General features: G+C 49.6%; 1 protein-coding gene across 4 annotated transcripts; it reads left to right on the forward strand.

Moving 5' to 3' along the window:
* Positions 1-8,928: 8,928 nt before the first annotated feature.
* On the forward strand, positions 8,929-19,995 carry DYNLT4 (dynein light chain Tctex-type 4). 4 transcript variants are annotated; one of them, XM_032970811.2, is made up of 3 exons: positions 8,929-10,553; positions 10,723-10,739; positions 19,153-19,995. In XM_032970811.2, the coding sequence occupies exons 1-3, from the start codon at positions 10,420-10,422 to the stop codon at positions 19,992-19,994; spliced, it is 993 nt and encodes a 330-aa protein (XP_032826702.1). In that variant the 5' UTR covers positions 8,929-10,419; the 3' UTR covers position 19,995. The 4 variants fall into 4 exon arrangements, with proteins under 4 accessions (XP_032826702.1, XP_032826703.1, XP_032826704.2 ...); XM_032970815.2 differs by having other exon boundaries at positions 10,475-10,553; positions 19,262-19,995; XM_032970812.2 differs by lacking the exon at positions 10,723-10,739 and having other exon boundaries at positions 8,934-10,553; positions 19,262-19,995.
* Positions 19,996-22,913: the final 2,918 nt, after the last annotated feature.

Genomic DNA, 22,913 nt, shown 5'->3' on the forward strand with positions numbered 1-22,913 from the left:
ACTAATTACACCGTAACTAGCTACGTGACCACCAGGCTAGTTGCACTAATTACACCGTAACTAGCTACGTGACCACCAGGCTAACTACACTAGTTACACCGTAGCTAGCTACGTGACCACCAGGCTAACTGCACTAATTACACCGTAACTAGCTACGTGACCACCAGGCTAATTACACTAATTACACCGTAACTAGCTACGTAACCACCAGGCTAACTACACTATTTACACCGTAACTAGCTACGTGACCACCAGGCTAATTACACTAGTTACACCGTAACCAGCTACGTGACCACCAGGCTAATTACACTAATTACACCGTAACTAGCTACCTGACCACCAGGCTAACTACACTAATTACACCGTAACTAGCTACGTGACCACCAGGCTAATTACACTAGTTACACCGTAACCAGCTACGTGACCACCAGGCTAATTACACTAATTACACCGTAACTAGCTACCTGACCACCAGGCTAACTACACTAATTACACCGTAACTAGCTACGTGACCACCAGGCTAACTACACTAATTACACCGTAACTAGCTACGTAACCACCAGGCTAGTTGCACTAATTACACCGTAACTAGCTACGTGACCACCAGGCTAACTACACTAATTACACCGTAACTAGCTACGTAACCACCAGGCTAACTGCACTAATTACACCGTAACTAGCTACGTGATCACCAGGCTAACTACACTAATTACACCGTAACTAGCTACGTAACCACCAGGCTAACTACACTAGTTACACCGTAACTAGCTACGTGACCACCAGGCTAATTACACTAATTACACCGTAACTAGCTACGTAACCACCAGGCTAACTACACTATTTACACCGTAACTAGCTACGTGACCACCAGGCTAATTACACTAGTTACACCGTAACTAGCTACGTGACCACCAGGCTAATTACACTAATTACACCGTAACTAGCTACCTGACCACCAGGCTAACTACACTAATTACACCGTAACTAGCTACGTGACCACCAGGCTAACTACACTAATTACACCGTAACTAGCTACGTAACCACCAGGCTAACTACACTAATTACACCGTAACTAACTACGTAACCACCAGTGTAACTACACTAATTACACCGTAACTAGCTACGTAACCACCAGGCTAACTACACTAATTACACCGTAACTAACTACGTAACCACCAGTGTTCCGTTAAGGAAATAACCGCGTTGAAGCGAGAACTTACCGTACCTACAGGCGTCATAGCTGTATTGATTAAAAACAAGTGGAGTTAATTTACAGCGGCATCGTTAAGGCAAATTCCCGGTCGGCCGTCGCGACCAACAATTGCCAAAGTTCTGCGGTCCTCTTTGAATAAATTAATGAGTGGTTACGTAATCTCGCACACAGAACCCTCGTCTCATCCCATACAGAACCCTTGTACCATACAGAACCCTCATCCCATACAGAACCCTCGTCTCATCCCATACAGAACCCTCATCCCATACAGAACCCTCATCCCATTCAGAACCCTCATCCCATACAGGACCCCCGTCTAGTCCCATACAGAACCCTCATCCCATACAGAACCCTCATCCCATACAGGACCCCCGTCTAGTCCCATACAGAACCCTCATCCCATACAGAACCCTCATCCCATACAGAACCCTCATCCCATACAGGAACCCCGTCTGGTCCCATACAGAACCCTCATCCCATACAGAACCCTCGTCTCATCCCATACAGAACCCTCTTCTCATCCGATACAGAACTCTCATCCCATACAGACCCCTCATCCCATACAGAACCCCCGTCTCGTCCCATACAGAACCCTCATCCCATACAGAACCCTCGTCTCATCCCATACAGAACCCCCGTCTCGTCCCATACAGAACCGTCATCCCATACAGAACCCTCGTCTCATCCCATAAAAACCCTCATCTCATCCCATACAGAACCCTCATCTCATCCCATACAGAACCCTCGTCTCATCCCATACAGAACCCTCATCTCATCCCATGCAAACCCTCATCTCATCCCATACAGAACCCTCATCTCATCCCATACAAACCCTCGTCTCATCCCATACAGAACCCTCGTCTCATCCCATGAAGAAACCGCGTCTCATCCCATACAGAACCCTCATCCCATACAGAACCCTCGTCTCATCCCATACAGAACCCCTCGTCTCATCCCATATAGAACCCTCGTCTCGTCCCATACAGAACCCTCGTCTCATCCCATACAGAACTCTCGTCTCATCCCATACAGAACCCACGTCTCATCCCATACAGAACTCTCGTCTCATCCCATACAGAACCCTCATCCCATACAGAACCCTCGTCTCATCCCATACAGAACCCACGTCTCATCCCATACAGAACCCTCTTCTCATCGCATACAGAACCCTCATCCCATACAGAACTCTCGTCTCATCCCATACAGAACCCTCGTCTCATCCTATACAGAACCCTCATCCCATACAGAACCCCCGTCTCGTCCCATACAGAACCCTCATCCCATACAGAACCCTCATCCCATACAGAACCCTCGTCTCATCCCAAACAGAACCCTCGTCTCATCCCATACAGAACCCTCATCCCATACAGAACTCTCGTCTCATCCCATACAGAACCCTCATCCCATACAGAACCCTCATCCCATACAGAACCCTCATCCCATACAGAACCCCCGTCTCGTCCCATACAGAACCCTCATCCCATACAGAACCCCCGTCTCGTCCCAGACAGAACCCTCATCTCATTCCATACAGAACCCTCTTCCCATACAGAACCCTCGTCTCGTCCCATACAGAACCCTCATCTCATCCCATACAGAACCTTCTCGTCTCATCCCATACAGAACCCTCGTCTCATCCCATACAGAACCCCCGTCTCATCCCATATAGAACCCTCGTCTCATCCCATACAGAACCCTCATCCCATACAGAAACCTCATCCCATACAGAACCCTCGTCTCGTCCCATACAGAACCCTCATCTCATCCCATACAGAACCCTCATCCCATACAGAACCCTTTTCTCATCCCATACAGAACCCATGTCTCATCCCATACAGAACCCTCGTCTCGTCCCATACAGAACCCCCGTCTCATCCCATACAGAACCCCCGTCTCTTCCCATACAGACCTCTCGTCTCATCCCATACAGAACCCTCGTCTCATCCCATACAGAACCCTCGTCTCATCCCATACAGAACCCTCATCCCATACAGAACTCTCGTCTCATCCCATACAGAACCCTCATCCCATACAGAACCCTCATCCCATACAGAACCCTCATCCCATACAGAACCCCCGTCTCGTCCCATACAGAACCCTCATCCCATACAGAACCCCCGTCTCGTCCCATACAGAACCCTCATCTCATTCCATACAGAACCCTCTTCCCATACAGAACCCTCGTCTCGTCCCATACAGAACCCTCATCTCATCCCATACAGAACCCTCTCGTCTCATCCCATACAGAACCCTCGTCTCATCCCATACAGAACCCCCGTCTCATCCCATACAGAACCCTCGTCTCATCCCATACAGAACCCTCATCCCATACAGAAACCTCATCCCATACAGAACCCTCGTCTCGTCCCATACAGAACCCTCATCTCATCCCATACAGAACCCTCATCCCATACAGAACCCTTTTCTCATCCCATACAGAACCCATGTCTCATCCCATACAGAACCCTCGTCTCGTCCCATACAGAACCCCCGTCTCATCCCATACAGAACCCCCGTCTCTTCCCATACAGACCTCTCATCTCATCCCATACAGAACCCTCGTCTCATCCCATACAGAACCCTCATCCCATACAGAACCCCCGTCTCATCCCATACAGAACCCTCATCCCATACACAACCCCCCGTCTCATCCCATACAGAACCCTCATCCCATACAGAACCCTCATCCCATACAGAGCCCTCATCCCATACAGAACCCTCATCCCATACAGACTCCGACTTCCCTGACGCTGACGCTAGCCCCCGGCGTGGCCCTGCGGGGTCCAGCGAGGCGGTCAACGCTGAGCTCGAGGCGCTGCTGGGATGAGGACCAGGTTCTCTATGGCTGAGCGGCTGAGTTCGATTCCGAACCCAGCAGCTGCTGGGGTGAGGACCAGGTTCTCTATGGCCGAGCGGCTGAGTTCGATTCCTTTACCCAGCAGCTGCTGGGGTGAGGACCAGGTTCTCTATGTCCGAGCGGCTGAGTTCGAGTCCGAACCCAGCAGCTGCTGCGGTGAGGACCAGGTTCTCTATGTCCGAGCGGCTGAGTTCGATTCCGAACCCAGCAGCTGCTGGGGTGAGGACCAGGTTATCTATGTCCGAGCGGCTGAGTTCGATTCCTTTACCCAGCAGCTGCTGGGGTGAGGACCAGGTTCTCTATGTCCGAGCGGCTGAGTTCGATTCCGAACCCAGCAGCTGCTGGGGTGAGGACCAGGTTCTCTATGGCCGAGCGGCTGAGTTCGATTCCGAACCCAGCAGCTGCTGGGGTGAGGACCAGGTTCTCTATGGCCGAGCGGCTGAGTTCGATCCCTTTACCCAGCAGCTGCTGGGATGAGGACCAGGTTCTCTATGGCCGAGCGGCTGAGTTCGAGTCCGAACCCTGGAGCTGCTGGGATGAGGACCAGGTTCTCTATGGCCGAGCGGCTGAGTTCGAGTCCGAACCCTGGAGCGTCCGTCGACAGGAGCCGGCTTCTGGGGACTTCACCATCGCCACGCGGCAGCAGAATGTGGTCAGAGCCCCTCCCCGCTCTGTAGACCGTGATGGGGATTTGTCATCGTTGCTAAATTGGGTGCTCCCCCCCCTCCCCCCCGTGCAAGCGGTAAGGAATTCCACGTTCCCTTGGCGGGACCGTTTTACGAATGCCGTGGTGCGACATCGCACAGGACGCGCTCTGGTGGCGTGCCTGGGCACGTAGCTCGGGGTGGGGGGTGACGTGGTGGGGGGTGACGGGTGATGGGGTGATGGTGGGGGGGTGAGAGACATCGGGAGACGAGACGAAGGGGGAGGTAGAGACGAGACGAAGGGGGAGAGGGAGCAAGAGGAGCGTGATGATTGCTTGGTTACAGCGGCATTGACGACTCGTTCACTCACTCACAGCGTGACGCACACAAACACAGCCAGGCACTGCGTGTGTGTGTCTCTGTGGAGGAGGAGGCTCGTGGAGGACGCTGCTGCTGCTGCTGCTGGGCAGTTGGAGGCAGTCGCCCTCCAGCAACAACGGAGGGCAGAGGAGCGACGCTCACAACAACGAGCGGAGCGCCGGGCAGATAAAATGCATAAAGTTGGCAGAGTAGGGGGGTACAGCTGGTGGTGCATCTACCGGTCATCTCAGTCGGTCAACCCATGGCACCTGCAGGGTCTGTCCCAAGATCTCCTGCACCTAGCCTGGCACAGTAGGGGTACAGCTGGTGGTGCATTTACCGGTCATCTCATTCGGCCAACCCATGGCACCTGCAGGGTCTGTCCCAAGATCTCCTGCACCTAGTCTGGCACAGTGGGGGGGTACAGCTGGTGGTGCATCTACCGGTCATCTCATTCGGCCAACCCATGGCACCTGCTGGATCTGTCCCAAGATCTCCCACACCTAGCCTGGCACAGTAGGGGTACAGCTGGTGGTGCATCTATCATGGGACCTGCAGGGTCTGTCCCAAGATCTCCTGCACCTAGCCTGGCACAGTAGGGGTACAGCTGGTAGTTTATCTACCGGTCATCTCAGTCGGCCGACCCATGGCACCTGCTGGGTCTGTCCCAAGACCCCCTGTCAGCAGCGGCGCCTTCGACACTTCACGTGGAAGCCTCAAGGTGCACCTAGCCTGGCACAGGCACCGTGGTGATGTCACCGTCAATTAGTGGCGAATGGCGAGTGTACTGGTGTGGGTGTATGATTATCTGAACCGGTCTTGGGCCTCCCCTAGGTCAACTCAGCCTCAAATGAGTACCCGGTGCGGTGTGTAAACATCGCCACTGGGGAGACAAAGGCGGTCGGGCGTGGTGGTGGCCACCCACCCCCTCGTGCTCTGTGCCGCCCGTTATACTCGACAACAGCACGTGCCCCCAGAGTTTGTTAAAGTTTTGTTTTCATCTTCAAATGTATATATATATATAAGATTGTGTGTATATATAGGACTGTGTATATATAGGACTTGTGTGTATATAGGACTTGTGTGTATATAGGACTGTGTGTATATATAGGACTGTGTGTGTATATATATAGGACTGTGTGTGTATATATGAGACTGGAGCGTGCCACTAAGAGGTGGGGCCTTACCATCAGCCCCACCAAAACTGAGCACCTGCCTGTGTATTTTGTACCATCGGACACTCCACCCCCACAACTCCCAATCGGTGATGGGGCAGTTGTGGAGAGAGTGGAGAGTTTCCCATACCTGGGCAGTGTGCTCATGATCGGCTCTGGTTTGACAGTAGAGGTCTCACTCTGAATCAGTCGAGCGGCAATATCTTTTCATCGGTTGCGTAACGCTGTGTGGAAGCTACCTGGTCTGTCGCTCCGCACTAAGCTTCAGGTCTTCTCGGCCACAGTCATTCCCTCCATTCTCTACGCTTGCGAAACGTGGACCCCCTAATGGAACATCTTCGCCGGTTAGAAACATTTAGGCTGGCCTGCCTACGATCCATCCTGGGTTTAACCAGACTGGTGTGAGGAGCTCACAAATCCTTGAAAGATCTGGGCAAGGTCCCATCGGTGAGCTCCTCCGGCGGGCAAGGCTGCGATGGCTGGGTCATGTAGCCCACATGCCCAGCCACCGCATGCCGAAACAGCTTTTGTTCGGCCGGATTGAGGGGGCTAAACGGGCGCGGCACGGGCTAGAGAAGAGATGGAGTGATGTGGTACAGGAGGACGTGGAGCTGAGTGGACTTGCCGATGACCGGTACCAGCGGTGTCAAGATCGGCCTCTGTGGAGGAGGCTCCTGAAGGACGTTACTGGGCAGTTGGAGGTAGTCGCCCTCCAACAACAACGGAGGGCGGAGGAGCGACGCTCACAACAACGAGCGGAGCGCCAAATAACTAAAGCACAGCGCCGGGTGGCTAAAGCACAGCAGGTTGCCACAGTAGGAGGCACAGGTGGTGCATCAGCCAGTCATCTCAGTCAACTCGTGGCACCTGGGTCTGCCCCGTGACCTCCTGCCAGCGGGCGTTCGACACTTCACGTGGCCTCAGGGTGCACATAGCCTGGCACAAGCGTCGTGGTGACGTCACCGCCACTTAGTGGTGAATGGCGGTTGTTGTTGTGTGTGTATATATATAGGACTGTGTGTATATATAGGACTGTGTGTATATATATAGGACTATTTAGTTAGACATGGGTTTAGTTAGACATGGGTTTAGTTAGACATGGGTTTAGTTAGACATGGGTTTAGTTCCACATGGGTTTAGTTAGACACGGGTTTAGTTAGATACGGGTTTAGTTAGACACGGGTTTAGTTAGACATGGGCTTAGTTAGACATGGGTTTAGTTAGACATGGGTTTAGTTAGACACGCGTTAAGTTAGACATGGGTTTAGTTAGACATGGGCTTAGTAAGGCATGGGTTTAGTTAGACATGGGTTTAGTTAGACATGGGTTTAGTTAGACATGGGTTTAGTTAGACACGGGTTTAGTTAGACACGGGTTTAGTTAGACATGGGTTTAGTTAGACACGGGTTTAGTTAGAAATGGGTTTAGTTAGACATGGGTTTAGTTAGGCATGGGTTTAGTTAGACATGGGTTTAGTTAGGCATGGGTTTAGTTCCACATGGGTTTAGTTAGACATGGGTTTAGTTAGACATGGGTTTAGTTAGACACGGGTTTAGTTAGACACGGGCTTAGTTAGACATGGGTTTAGTTCCACATGGATTTAGTTAGACACGGGCTTAGTTAGACAAGGGTTTAGTTAGACATGGGTTTGGTTAGACATGGGCTTAGTTAGACATGGGTTTAGTTAGACATGGGTTTAGTTAGACACGGGTTTAGTTAGACACGGGCTTAGTTAGACACGGGTTTAGTTAGACATGGGTTTAGTTAGACACGGGTTTAGTTAGACATGGGCTTAGTTAGACATGGATTTAGTTAGACATGTGTTTGGGTTGGTAGTGGTGGTGTTGCCAAGTTGGTGGAGGTGCCCTCGTATCTGGGCAATGCCGTTCGTGGTTTGGCAGAGGAGATGTATCTCTCCAAATCAGTTAAAGTGTGGCTAGGAGATGTTAACTACCTCGCCAGGTATACAGCAGTTCGTGGGTTCGATCCCGACCCTAGAAGCCTGTTGTGTAGTTGTAGTTTGCGTGCCTCCTTATTTAGAACCACGCGCCCAGTGTATTTGGGCAACCTGTAAATGTCCACGTGGTCGCTTCTGAATAAAAAAAAAAATCGAAATTGCTCGGTGGGCCTTGCCCGCTAAAATAAATAATTAAAGTGTGTGTATTTTTTTATTTTTTTACACAGACATACCGGGCACGTGATTATGACTCGAGAAATTGGCTGGGAAAACACCGCGCGTGGTCTCCGATTGATGTGCCCCGTAATGTCGAGATAACGCCGGCCTTGAATAGACCCCCCCCCCCACTCAGCCCCCCACCCCCTCAAACCCCCCCTAAACCCCCCCCCACACCCCCTCAAACTCCCCCTCCCCCTAAAGCCCCCTCCCACCCCCTGAAACGCCCCCACCCCGAGGAAGAATTAACGCCTGCGGCAGTCGAGTTACAGCACTCGAGTTACGGCACTCGAGTTTCGGATTTGGGAGACCAGCCAAGTGCGTTCACAAGTCAAGCCTAGCTACCTGGCGTGAGTGTACAACACCACCCACTACCACTACGAACCCCCCCCACCCACTACCACCACCACTCCCCACCCACCACCACCCACCACCCACCACCACCACCACCCACCAACCACCACCCACCAACAACAACAGGCGTCACTCGCCACAATCACCGGTGCACTCCGAGGCCACGTGAAGTGTCAAGGGCTCGCCGATGGCAGGAGGTCACGGGACGGACCCAGGGGCCATGGGTTGACCGAATGAGATGACCTACGATAGATGCACCAACACTGCCCCCTTGTTGTCCTTTATCCGCCTGGCGCTCCGCTCGCTGTTGTGAGCGTCGCTCCTCTGCCCTCCGCGTCCTTCGCGAGCCTCCTCCGCAGAGGCCGATCTTGACACCGCTGGTAGCGGTCATCGGCAAGTCCACTCAGCTCCACGTCTTTCTGTTACCAGATCAGTCCGTCTCTTCTCTTCTCCACCACCGCCACCACCACCAACCACCACCTCCTCTATTCAACCACCACTACGGCAAGCGATAGTAGCAAGAGCCTCAATCAACATAAGCAGTCTTGATTTGAAGCTTTCGTGACTGCAGGGATCCATTATTTTATTATGATTTTCAATCAACGTGACTTTACTGAACATATGCAGTGTCCACGGTTGCGTCAACAGAATTATTCCCCATACAGGACCAAAACCAAAATAAATACAAAGATCCCCCGTGTAGCCCATACAGGCTGTTGGGGCAAGTGCTGTGTTAGCGAGCACCTATGAAGCCGAGCATGGCACACGAAGGGGGAGTGTGGCTAGCACACACCACCCCGAGCCGTCTCCCCAGTGGCGATGTTACACACCGCACCAGGTACTCGTTTAAGGGCTGAGTAGACCTACGAGAAGCCCCAGGACCGGTCCAGACAATCGACACTGATGATGGCCGTGAGCTGGAATCAAACTCGGGTCGCCGGGTTGGTCACACTGTGCGCTCACCACTGCACTGCCGTTCCCCACGACCATCCTAGACTCACACAGAGACTCATAGACTCACACAGAGACCCATAGACTCACACAGAGACCCATAGACTCGTAAAGAGACCCATAGACTCGCAGAGACCCATAGACTCACACAGAGACCCATAGACTCGTAAAGAGACCCATAGACTCGCACAGAGACCCATAGACTCGCACAGAGACCCATAGACTCTCACAGAGACCCATAGACTCACACAGAGACCCATAGACTCTCACAGAGACCCATAGACTCTCACAGAGACCCATAGACTCTCACAGAGACCCATAGACTCTCACAGAGACCCATAGACTCGCACAGAGACCCATAGACTCTCACAGAGACCCACAGATTCGCAGAGACCTATACGAAGAAGGAGACGTCCAATCAGCGATGCACCGCTCCGCTCCTCCGGGCGCAATCATCCGGCCCAACCACCTCGAAGTCAAACTCGAGCAGTTCATCTGCAGCAGCATTAGCCGTAGGGGTGAAGAAGACTCGTCCATCCATACTGTGGAATCGACGAGGGCTACCCGTGTGTGTGCGTGCTGAACTTCTTACGCACCGTACGTAGCCGCACCTCGCTCATGGGAGGAGGTTTAAGGTTAATCATTGCCGGAGATTTTTTGCAGCCTAGGAAACGCATTCCGCCAGCAGACAAATGCCAAGAGCTTGCCAAGACCAACACCATTCTCGCGGCGACACGCGAGTGGGCCATACTTCACCATCACGGCTGCAGCCTGGGACCCAAGCATCGACTACCAGCGCCTTGCGTCTCCAGCCTCCTGATAGGAGGTGAAAGTTGTTCATTGTCGTGACACGGATCTCCCTCCCTCCCCTCTCTCCCTCTCTCTCTCTCTTTCCCTCCTCTCGTGAGATGTGTTCGTATCAGAATCAGAAAATGTATTGATAATGCAGGAATCCGATGAGCTATGAAGCTCTTTGTGTGTGTGTTTTTTTACAGGTGTCCAGTCGGGGCGGGTAAGAACGCTACACTAAGAAACAGTACAAGACACGTGATGGTTTAAAGGAGTTACAGGACGAGACACGTGATGATTTATAACAGGACAAGACACGTGATGATTTATAACAGGACAAGACACGTGATGGTTTAAACGAGTTACGTTGAACTTCTTTTGCACCGCTGGGAGCCAACCGCGCTGATCGGAGTTGCGGAGGGAACGACAACTAACTAACAACAAACTAACAACAAACTAACAACAAACTAACAACAAACTAACAACAAACTAACAACTAACTAACAACAAACTAACAACACACTAACAACAAACTAACAACACACTAAAACAAACTAACAACAAACTAACAACAAACTAACAACACACTAACAACAAACTAACAACAAACTAACAACAAACTAACAACAAACTAACAACAAACTAACAACAAACTAACAACAAACTAACAACTAACTAACAACAAACTAACAACTAACTAACAACTAACTAACTAACAACAAACTAACAACACACTAACAACACACTAACAACAAACTAACAACAAACTAACAACACATTAACAACAAACTAACAACAAACTAACAACACACTAACAACAAACTAACAACACACTAACAACAAACTAACAACAAACTAACAACAAACTAACAACAAACTAACAACACACTAACAACAAACTAACAACAAACTAACAACAAACTAACAACTAACTAACAACAAACTAACAACTAACTAACAACTAACTAACTAACAACAAACTAACAACACACTAACAACAAACTGAAACAAACTAACAACAAACTGAAACAAACTAACAACAAACTAACAACAAACTAACAACAAACTAACAACACACTAACAACAAACTAACAACAAACTAACAACAAACTAACAACACACTAACAACAAACTAACAACAAACTAACAACAAACTAACAACTAACTAACAACAAACTAACAACAAACTAACAACAAACTAACAACACACTAAAACAAACTAACAACACACTAACAACAAACTAACAACAAACTAACAACACACTAACAACAAACTAACAACAAACTAACAACTAACTAACAACAAACTAACAACAAACTAACAACAAACTAACAACACACTAAAACAAACTAACAACACACTAAAACAAACTAACAACAAACTAACAACACACTAACAACAAACTAACAACACACTAAAACAAACTAACAACAAACTAACAACACACTAACAACAAACTAACAACACACTAAAACAAACTAACAACAAACTAACAACACACTAACAACAAACTAACAACACACTAACAACAAACAACTAACTAACAACAAACTAACAACACACTAACAACACACTAACAACAAACTAAAACACACTAAGAACAAACTAACAACAAACTAACAACAAACTAACAACACACTAACAACAAACTAAAACACACTAACAACAAACTAACAACAAACTAACAACAAACTAACAACATACTAACAACAAACTAACAACACACTAACAACAAACTAACAACAAACTAACAACTAACTAACAACAAACTAACAACACACTAACAACAAACTAACAACAAACTAACAACAAACTAACAACAAACTAACTAAAACAAACTAACTAAAACAAACTAACAACAAACTAACAACAAACTAACAACTAACTAAAACAAACTAACAACAAACTAACAACAAACTAACAACTAACTAACAACAAACTAACTAAAACAAACTAACTAAAACAAACTAACAACAAACTAACAACAAACTAACAACTAACTAAAACAAACTAAAACAAACTAACAACACACTAACAACAAACTAACAACAAACTAACAACAAACTAACAACAAACTAAAACAAACTAACTAACAACAAACTAACAACAAACTAACAACAAACTAACAACAAACTAACAACACACTAACAACAAACTAAAACAAACTAACAACAAACAAACAACAAACTAACAACAAACTAACAACAAACTAACAACAAACTAACAACAAACTAACAACAAATTAACAACAAACTAACAACACACTAAAACAAACTAACAACAAACTAACAACAAACTAACAACACACTAACAACAAACTAACAACAAACTAAAACAAACTAACAACAAACTAACAACAAACTAACAACAAACTAACAACAAACTAACAACACACTAACAACAAACTAACAACAAACTAACATCACACTAACAACAAACTAACAACACACTAACAACACACTAACAACAAACTAACAACAAACTAACAACACACTAACAACAAACTAACAACACACTAACAACACACTAACAACACACTAACAACAAACTAACAACAAACTAACAACACACTAACAACAAACTAACAACTAACTAACAACAAACTAAAAACAAACTAACAACTAACTAAAACAAACAAACAAACAACAAACTAACAACAAACTAACAACAAACTAAAACAAACTAACAACAAACTAACAACAAACTAACAACACACTAAAACAAACTAACAACAAACTAACAACAAACTAACAACAAACTAACAACAAACTAACAACACACTAACAACAAACTAACAACAAACTAACAACAAAATAACAACAAACTAACAACAAACTAACAACACACTAACAACAAACTAACAACAAACTAACAACACACTAACAACACACTAACAACAAACTAACAACAAACTAACAACACACTAACAACAAACTAAAACAAACTAACAACTAACTAACAACAAACTAACAACAAACTAACAACAAACTAACAACAAACTAAAACTAACTAACAACAAACTAACAACAAACTAACAACAAACTAACAACACACTAACAACAAACTAACAACACACTAACAACACACTAACAACAAACTAACAACAAACTAACATCACACTAACAACACACTAACAACACACTAACAACAAACTAACAACAAACTAACAACAAACTAACAACAAACTAACAACTAACTAAAACAAACAAACAACAAACTAACAACAAACTAAAACAAACTAACAACAAACTAACAACAAACTAACAACAAACTAACAACACACTAAAACAAACTAACAACAAACTAACAACAAACTAACAACACACTAACAACAAACTAACAACAAACTAACAACACACTAACAACACACTAACAACAAACTAACAACAAACTAACAACACACTAACAACAAACTAACAACAAACTAACAACAAACTAACAACAAACTAACAACACACTAACAACAAACTAACAACAAACTAACATCACACTAACAACAAACTAACAACACACTAACAACACACTAACAACAAACTAACAACAAACTAACAACACACTAACAACAAACTAACAACACACTAACAACACACTAACAACACACTAACAACAAACTAACAACAAACTAACAACACACTAACAACAAACTAACAACTAACTAACAACAAACTAAAAACAAACTAACAACTAACTAAAACAAACAAACAAACAACAAACTAACAACAAACTAACAACAAACTAAAACAAACTAACAACAAACTAACAACAAACTAACAACAAACTAACAACACACTAAAACAAACTAACAACAAACTAACAACAAACTAACAACAAACTAACAACACACTAACAACAAACTAACAACAAACTAACAACAAAATAACAACAAACTAACAACAAACTAACAACACACTAACAACAAACTAACAACAAACTAACAACACACTAACAACACACTAACAACAAACTAACAACAAACTAACAACACACTAACAACAAACTAAAACAAACTAACAACTAACTAACAACAAACTAACAACAAACTAACAACAAACTAACAACAAACTAAAACTAACTAACAACAAACTAACAACAAACTAACAACACACTAACAACAAACTAACAACACACTAACAACACACTAACAACAAACTAACAACAAACTAACATCACACTAACAACACACTAACAACACACTAACAACAAACTAACAACAAACTAACAACAAACTAACAACAAACTAACAACTAACTAAAACAAACAAACAACAAACTAACAACAAACTAAAACAAACTAACAACAAACTAACAACAAACTAACAACAAACTAACAACACACTAAAACAAACTAACAACAAACTAACAACAAACTAACAACACACTAACAACAAACTAACAACAAACTAACAACACACTAACAACACACTAACAACAAACTAACAACAAACTAACAACAAACTAAAACAAACTAACAACAAACTAACAACAAACTAACAACTAACTAACACAAACTAACAACAAACTAACAACAAACTAACAACAAACTAACAACACACTAACAACAAACTAACAACAAACTAACAACTAACTAACAACAAACTAACAACAAACTAACAACAAACTAACAACAAACTAAGACACGCAGACTTCAAATATACAGCAGCAGGCGTCAGGGTCGGGATCGAACCCACGACCTCCTGTGAGTGTGTGTGGGGTGAGTGTGTGTGTGGGGCGGAGGAGCTACGCTCACAACAACGAGCGGAGCGCCGGGTGGCTAAAGCACAGCAGGTTGGCACAGTAGGGGGCACAGGTGGTGCATCAGCCAGTCATCTCAGTCATCTCAGTCAGTCGACCCGTGGCACCTGGGTCTGCCCGGTGACCTCCTGCCAGCGGGCGTTCGACACTCCGCGTGGCCTCAAGGTGCACATGGCCTGGCACAAGCGTCGTGGTGACGTCACCGCCACTTGTTTTTGTTTGTGTGGGGTGAGTGTGTGTGGGGTGAGTGTGTGTGTGGGGTGAGTGGGTGTGGGGGGTGAGTGTGTGTGGGGGGTGAGTGTGTGTGGGGGGTGTGTGTGGGGTGTGTGTGGGGTGAGTGTGTGGGGGTGAGTGTGTGTGGGGTGAGTGTGTGTGTGGGGTGTGTGGGGGGTGAGTGTGTGTGTGGGGTGAGTTCGTGTGGGGTGAGTGTGTGTGGGGGTGTGTGTGGGAGTGAGTGTGTGTGGGGTGAGTGTGTGTGGGGTGAGTGTGTGTGGGGGTGAGTGTGTATGTGGGGTGAGTGTGTGTGGGGGTGAGTGTGTATGTGGGGTGAGTGTGTGTGGGGGTGAGTGTGTGTGGGGTGAGTGTGTGTTGGGGTGAGTGTGTGTGGGGTGAGTGTGTGGGGGTGAGTGTGTGTGTGGGGCGAGTTCGTGTGGGGTGAGTGTGTGTGGGGGTGTGTGTGGGGGTGTGTGTGGGGTGAGTTCGTGTGGGGTGAGTGTGTGTGGGGGTGTGTGTGGGAGTGAGTGTGTGTGGGGTGAGTGTGTGTGGGGTGAGTGTGTGTGGGGGTGAGTGTGTATGTGGGGTGAGTGTGTGTGGGGGTGAGTGTGTGTGGGGTGAGTGTGTGTGGGGGTGAGTGCGTGTGGGGTGAGTGTGTGGGGGGTGAGTGTGTGTGGGGTGAGTGTGTGTGTGGGGTGAGTGTGTGTGTGTGGGGGTGTGTGTGGGGTGAGTGTGTATGTGGGGTGAGTGTGTGTGTGGGGGTGTGTGTGGAGTGAGTGTGTGTGGGGTGAGTGTGTGTGGAGGTGTGTGTGGGAGTGAGTGTGTATGGGGGTGAGTGTGTGTGGGGAGTGAGTGTGTGTGTGGGGGTGAGTGTGTGTGGGGGGTGAGTGTGTGTGGGGTGAGCGACGATTATCTGAACCGGTCCTGGGTCTCCCCTAGGTCGACTCAGCCTCAAATGAGTACCTAGGCGTGTTGTGTTAACATCGCCACTGGGGAGACAAAGGCGGCCGGGCGTGGTGTTGGCCACCCACCCCCTCGTGTGCCGTGCCGGCCTTCGTAGGTGCTGCTTGCTAACAGCACTTGCCCCAACAGTCTGCTAAGGTTGTACGGGGGATCTTTGTCGTGTGTCTGTGTTTGCGTGTGCGTGTAATTGTGCTCGCGAACAGCACTTGCCCCTACCGTCTGCTAAAGACTACACGGGGGATCTTTGTCTTTGCATGGCGTGGTGGTCAGCTCGCTCACGGCCACCAACACCCAGGGTGACGATTAAACTTGAACCGGTCCTGTGCCTCCCCTAGGTAGACTCGGCCTTAAATGACTGCCCGGCGCGGGTGTGTTAAACATCGCCGCGAGGGGGGGGGGGGGGGGGGGGGAGACAAAGACGGCCGGGCGTGGGCTGTTGTTGTTTTGTCCAGACCACAGCACCCAGTTCTCTCTCCCTTCAACTCGTTGCTCGCCGACGGCACTTGCCCCATCCGCCTGAGTGTCTGGGGCTACACGGGGTGGGTGGGTGGGTGTGGGGGTGAGGATCTTCGTCTTTGTTGAAGGGTCACTCGATCCGTGGACTTGTGCGCGTGAACTCGCCCACTCGCCTTTGTCGACGTTCAGTCTGTGTAAGGGGGGCTTCGCCGGAGCGGCCGCGCCTTAAACGCCCACCACCTGATTAGTTCTCCACGGTTCTGTCGGTAAAGTCACGGAGGTCGAAATAAAAGAAAACACAAAATAACGTACAATTTAACGAATCGCGACGTTTCGATCGCAACGCAAACGCCGTGATCTGTTTTATTTCCTGTTGTTTTATGTTTCTACCTAACCTACTTGGTGACTTTACCGAAAGAACCAAAGAGTAATTGATTCCTGCAGTCACGAAAGCTTCAAATCGAGGTTCGACCTGATGAGCTCGGCAAATGCTTCCACCCCACGGAGTAGCCTCCGACAACGGAATGTTGGGGCAAGTGCTGTTAGCGAGTGGCAACAGCAGCGCCTATGAAGAAAACAAAGATAAAGATCCCCGTGTAGTCTCTAACAGAATGTTGGGGCAAGTGCTGTTAGCGAGTGGCAACAGCAGCGCCTATGAAGAAAACAAAGATAAAGATCCCCCGTGTAGTCTCTAACAGAATGTTGGGGCAAGTGCTGTTAGCGAGTGGTAGCAGCAGCAGCGCCCATGAAGAAAACAAAGACAAAGATCCCCCGTGTAGTCTCTAACAGACTGTTGTGTCAAGTGCTGTTAACGAGCGGCAGCAGCAGCGCCTATGAAGAAAACAAAGACAAAGATCCCCCGTGTAGTCTCTAACAGACTGCTGGGGCAAGTGCTGTTAGCGAGTGGCACTATGAAGGCCGGCACGGAACACGAGGCAGTGGGTGGTTGGCCAGTAGCACACACACACACTCAAAGATGAAGATCCCCCGTATAGCCTCAACGGACTGTTGGGGCAAGTGCTGTTCGCGAGCAGCAGCGCGCTAACCGCTGCGCCACCGCTCCCCCACCCCCCACGCGATCGCTGCGAGCACGTGGGGACACCTCCTCCTCACCCCCCCCCCCACGCGAGGTATCCGCTTACACAGCGCACCACCTCCACCACCTCCACCACCACCAGACAAAGATCCCCCGTGTAGGCTTCAACAGACTGTTGGGGCAAGGGCTGTTAGCGAGCAGCACCTACGAAGGCCGGCACGGCACACCAGGGGGGTTGGGGGTCAGGAACCACGGCTCAGCTCCCCCCCACGCGCCCCAGTGGCGATGTTGTACACAGCAGCTGGTGCTCATTTGAGGCGGAGTCGATCTAGGGGAGGGCCCGAGACCGGTTCAGAGAATCGTCATTGGTATCGGTCGTGAGTGGGAATCGAATCCGGGTCGCAGGGTTTCGTTGCACAGCGCGGCGCTAACCACTGCGCCACCGCTCCCCATCACCTCCCCCCCACCTCCTCCTCCCCACTCTCCTGCTGATCACCACCACCACCTCTCCTATTCTACTCTCCTCCTCCCCACCTCCTCCTCCCCACTCTCCTGCTGATCACCACCACCACCACCACCCCTATTCTACTCTCCTCCTCCACTGCTCCACCCTCTACCTCTTCTCTCATTCTCGCCCTCCTACTCCCACCTCCTCATTCTCTCGCTTCTCTCCTCCCCATCTCTGCCTCTTCTACCACCTCCTCTCATTCCCCATCTCCCTCCGCCCCTCGCCCTCCCCTCCACCTCCTCTCTCTTCCCCTCCACCTCCTCCTCTTGCCCTCTCCTCCACCTCCTCTCTCTTCCCCTCCACCTCCTCCTCTTGCCCTCTCCTCCACCTCCTCTCTCTCTCCCCTCCACCTCCTCCTCTCATTCCCCATCTCCCTCCGCCCCTTGCCCTCCCCTCCACCTCCTCTCTCTCCCCTCCACCTCCTCCTCCTCCTCTTGCCCTCTCCTCCACCTCCTCTCTCTCTCCCCTCCACCTCTCATTGCCCATCTCCCTCCGCTTTCTCTCCACCTGTCACCGCTGCCGCCCAGGTGAGCGTCAGTCGCCCGTGTCGACTCTTTCGGACGCTTTCCCGTTTCTTCAATTTTGAACGGGCGGACAGGGGGGAAATGATTTTCTATAGAAACATTTTTTATAGAATCCTTGCCGCTATTGTTAGTCTGCTTGTTGTTATTATTACTTAACTCGCGCCTCATTGCTCTTTCGCCACAGCTGTCACCAGTCCTGAAAGCGGGGCAGGTGCCGCTCCGAAACGTCGGCTCGCGTTCGCCGCGAGGTTAAAATTAAAACAACATCGCGTCCCTCTTAACAACAAACGCAGGGCCATGGCTGCAAGAGCGCATCTCACTGCACAAACCAACGTCGAGCAGCAGGAGCAGCATCATCAGCAGGAGCAGCACCATCAGCTGGAGCAACAGCAGCAAGCTCATCAGCAGCACAACCGGCTTCAGGTTCCAGCCATAGCCCCGAGCCTCAGCCCCTCTCGTCGCAGCTCGGTGCAGCTGTCGGTGCCATCGCGGCGAGAATCGGTCTCCATGAACCTCCACCACCATCATCATCATCAGCAGCATCATCAGCAGCAGCAGCAGGACCAACGCCGGCTGTCCGTCGCATCGTGGATGCTGCTGCCCCAGAGCCGCGTGAGCTTCTCGGGCCTCCCGTTGCCCCCGGCGCAGGGCGACTGGCGTCAGGAGCCCTGCGAGAATTCGTACCGCCTGGGCCCTGCGGCGGGAGCGGCCTTCTCGGCCGCCAAAGTCCGCCGGGTCGTGGAGGAGCTCCTCAGCGGCCACCTGCACCACGCGAGCTACCAGCAGGCGAGGTGTGGGGGGACGGCTCGCGCCCTCACCGAGGCCATCAGGGAGCGCGTGAAGGGGCTCGGCTTCGGCAGGCACAAGCTCGTGTGCTGCGTGGCGATGGCCGACGCGGCGGGCCAGGGCCTCGGCGTGGCCGGCCGGTGCCTCTGGGCCGAGGGCACGGACGGAGCGGCCAGCGCCACCTTCGCGTCCGCCCACGTGGTGGCCGTCGCGTCCGTGTACGGCCTCTACCACGAGTGAGGTGGTGGGTGGGGGGGGGTGGGGATGGTGGGTGGAGGAGGTGATGGTGGTGGGGAGTGGGGTGGGTGGGGAGTGGGGTGGGTGGGTGGGGATGGTGGATGGAGGAGGTGATGTGGTGGGGAGGGAGAGGGGATGGAGGAGGTGATGGTTGTGGGGAGGGGATGGAGGAGGTGATGGTGGTGGGGAGGGGATGGAGGAGGTGATGGTGGTGGGGAGGGGATGGAGGAGGTGATGGTGGTGGGAAGGGATGGAGGAGGTGATGGTGGTGGAGAGGGGGTGGAGGAGATGATGGTGGTGGGGAGGGGATGGAAGGAGTGTGTGAGAGGTGGACGGAAAGTTGCGGACCGAGGGAGGTGGATGAAAATGGTGGAGGTGGATGAAGGAAGTGGATGAAGGAAGTGGAGTGTAAGAGATTGCGGGCAAGTTGGAGACCGGCGGGAGGTGGGGGGGGAGTCAATGAGATTGATGGAGGTGGGGGGGGTGTAAGAGGTTGAGGGCAAGGGTGAGGCCAAGTTGCAGACCGGGAGAGTTGGATGACATGAATGGTGGTTGGTGGTGGTGGATGAGATGGATGGTGGTTGGTGGTGGTGGATGAGATGGATGGTGGTTGGTGGTGGTGGATGAGATGGATGGTGGTTGGTGGTGGTGGATGAGATGAATGGTGGTTGGTGGTGGTGGATGAGATGGATGGTGGTTGGTGGTGGTGGATGAGATGACTGGTGGTTGGTGGTGGTGGATGAGATGGATGGTGGTTGGTGGTGGTGGTGGATGAGATGTATGGTGGTTGGTGGTGGTGGATGAGATGGATGGTGGTTGGTGGTGGTGGATGAGATGGATGGTGGTTGTGGATGAGATGAATGGTGGTTGGTGGTGGTGGATGAGATGGATGGTGGTTGGTGGTGGTGGATGAGATGGATGGTGGTTGGTGGATGAGATGGATGGTGGTGGAGGAGATGTGGCAGAGGTTGAGTACGAGAATGTGGAGACACGCTGAGAAGTTACTGCTCAATGTCCGCTAACGATAGGCAACTGGGTCAATTTAAAAGGCGGCCCATCAGGAAAGTTGGCGAAAATGTAATTCTTATCAGACCCCCACGGGTGTCAAATGCCGTCTCCTACTCGCGTTATCCACTCCATCTCTCTGGCCTCCCGAGCCATGTGCTAGGAGGAAGAGTCATTGCCCGAAACGTCGCCTATTACAGAAACTCCTCTACTTCCGAACGAGTTAGATTCCAGATGTCTGTTCGTAAGTCCAACTTTACTCCTCTCGATTCCAAACATGTGCGGCATGTACACTAAACACGGGGAATGGCTTTAAAAGTTGTATAATCTCCAGTATATGTAAATGCCACTGCTTCTTCACGCTTTGCAGATGTAGATGCCACTGGTCTTTTACGTTCTGTAGATGTAGATGCCACTGGTTCTTCACGCTCTGCAGATGTAGATGTCGCTGGTTCTTCACGCTCTGCAGATGTAGATGCCACTGGTTCTTCACGCTCTACAGATGTAGATGCCACTGGTTCTTCACGTTCTGCAGATGTAGATGACACTAGTTCTTCACGTTCTGCAGATGTAGATGTCACTGGTTCTTCACGCTCTACAGATGTAGATGCTACTGGTTCTTCACGTTCTGCAGATGTAGATGCCACTGGTTCTTCACGTTCTGCAGATGTAGATGCCACTGGTTCTTCACGCTCTACAGATGTAGATGACACTGGTTCTTCACGTTCTGCAGATGTAGATGCCACCACCGCCATCTATTGCACTGCGGTTGAACTTACGAATTTTGGTCCGAACAGGCAACTGGATATACGGACAGGTTTGTTCGTATCTCTAAAAGTTCCTAAGTTGAATAGTTCATAGGTAGAGGAGTCCCTGTACACACTTTTTTCTTCTACAGCGGGGGTAAGTGTGACCACGAGGAACAGCTGTTGAACGCGGCCCTGGAATCACAATAATAAAATACAGGTGGTGGATGCGGCAGAGTGGAAGTGCTCGTGGGGAGACGCTGGATTGCAACACACGGCGATGCGGTCTACAGACAAGTTTATTTTTAAATCACTGCGGTGGTGTACAGGCGGTCCACGCTTTAACGACACACGCCCCAAAACGTCGTGAATCGGAACCCGATTATCACCGTCAGCCAGTGACTTTATAGCGGGGACATTTTTGGCAGGATCAAAGTATAAAAAAAAAATGTAATCGGTTTTACCCTTTCTGACACTAAAACAGTCCGCATTAGCCACACGCAGTACTTGTGGGTGAACGTGCATCCGACACGTGCTCCGATGATAATATATATACATCGTCTTTGAAACCGATTGGTCTCTACACCATAGACGGCTAGCTTCTTCATGGCCTAGCCTCACCACCAGTGGCGGACCAGAGGACGCCAAAAGGCGAACAGTACACGGACAATGCCACGCGTATCAGAGCATCCATGGTTCGGAGTGAAGAGCCATAACCGTGGGACCTCTTTATTGCAAGAAAAGGGTAAAACCCGATTTCATTGGTCAGGCCAGTGGTTCTTCACCTTCACTGCAGCTTGGCACCCCTTTGGCTCTTAATCGAATTTTATATATATAAATATATATACACATATACATGATTCATATATATATAAATATATGAATCATTTGTCGGGACCCCGGGGTCCCGCAAAAATCGGGTCAATAATAATTATTATGTTTCAGTCCGCCCCACTCGTGATCCCGACAGCAACGCGCCGCCCGCCCAGACTCGTGCCAACAAGCGCCAGCAGCAGCAGCAGCAGCAGGCGGCGATCGACACGATGGGCACCACCCCACCGGACAAACGCGAGCCCCGGGGGGCGTCCGACGCCCTCCGGTCAGCCGTTGATCCTCAGATTTTTTGCCAAGGCGAGCCCATCGCCCGGGCCCCAGGCGGTGAATTTAACGC

Source organism: Petromyzon marinus, chromosome 44 (genome assembly GCF_048934315.1).
Source record: "Petromyzon marinus isolate PM22_M1 ecotype Great Lakes invasive population chromosome 44, UKy_Petmar_22M1.pri1.0, whole genome shotgun sequence".
Lineage (NCBI taxonomy): Eukaryota > Metazoa > Chordata > Hyperoartia > Petromyzontiformes > Petromyzontidae > Petromyzon > Petromyzon marinus.

Coding starts and splice junctions, on each gene's coding strand:
- DYNLT4 (XM_032970813.2), top strand. CDS start 10,346: ATGGGAGGAGGTTTAAGGTTAATCATTGCCGGAGATTTTTTGCAGCCT. Junction 10,554..19,152: donor CTCCAGCCTCCTGATAGGAG/GTGAAAGTTGTT, acceptor CTTTCGCCACAG/CTGTCACCAGTCCTGAAAGC.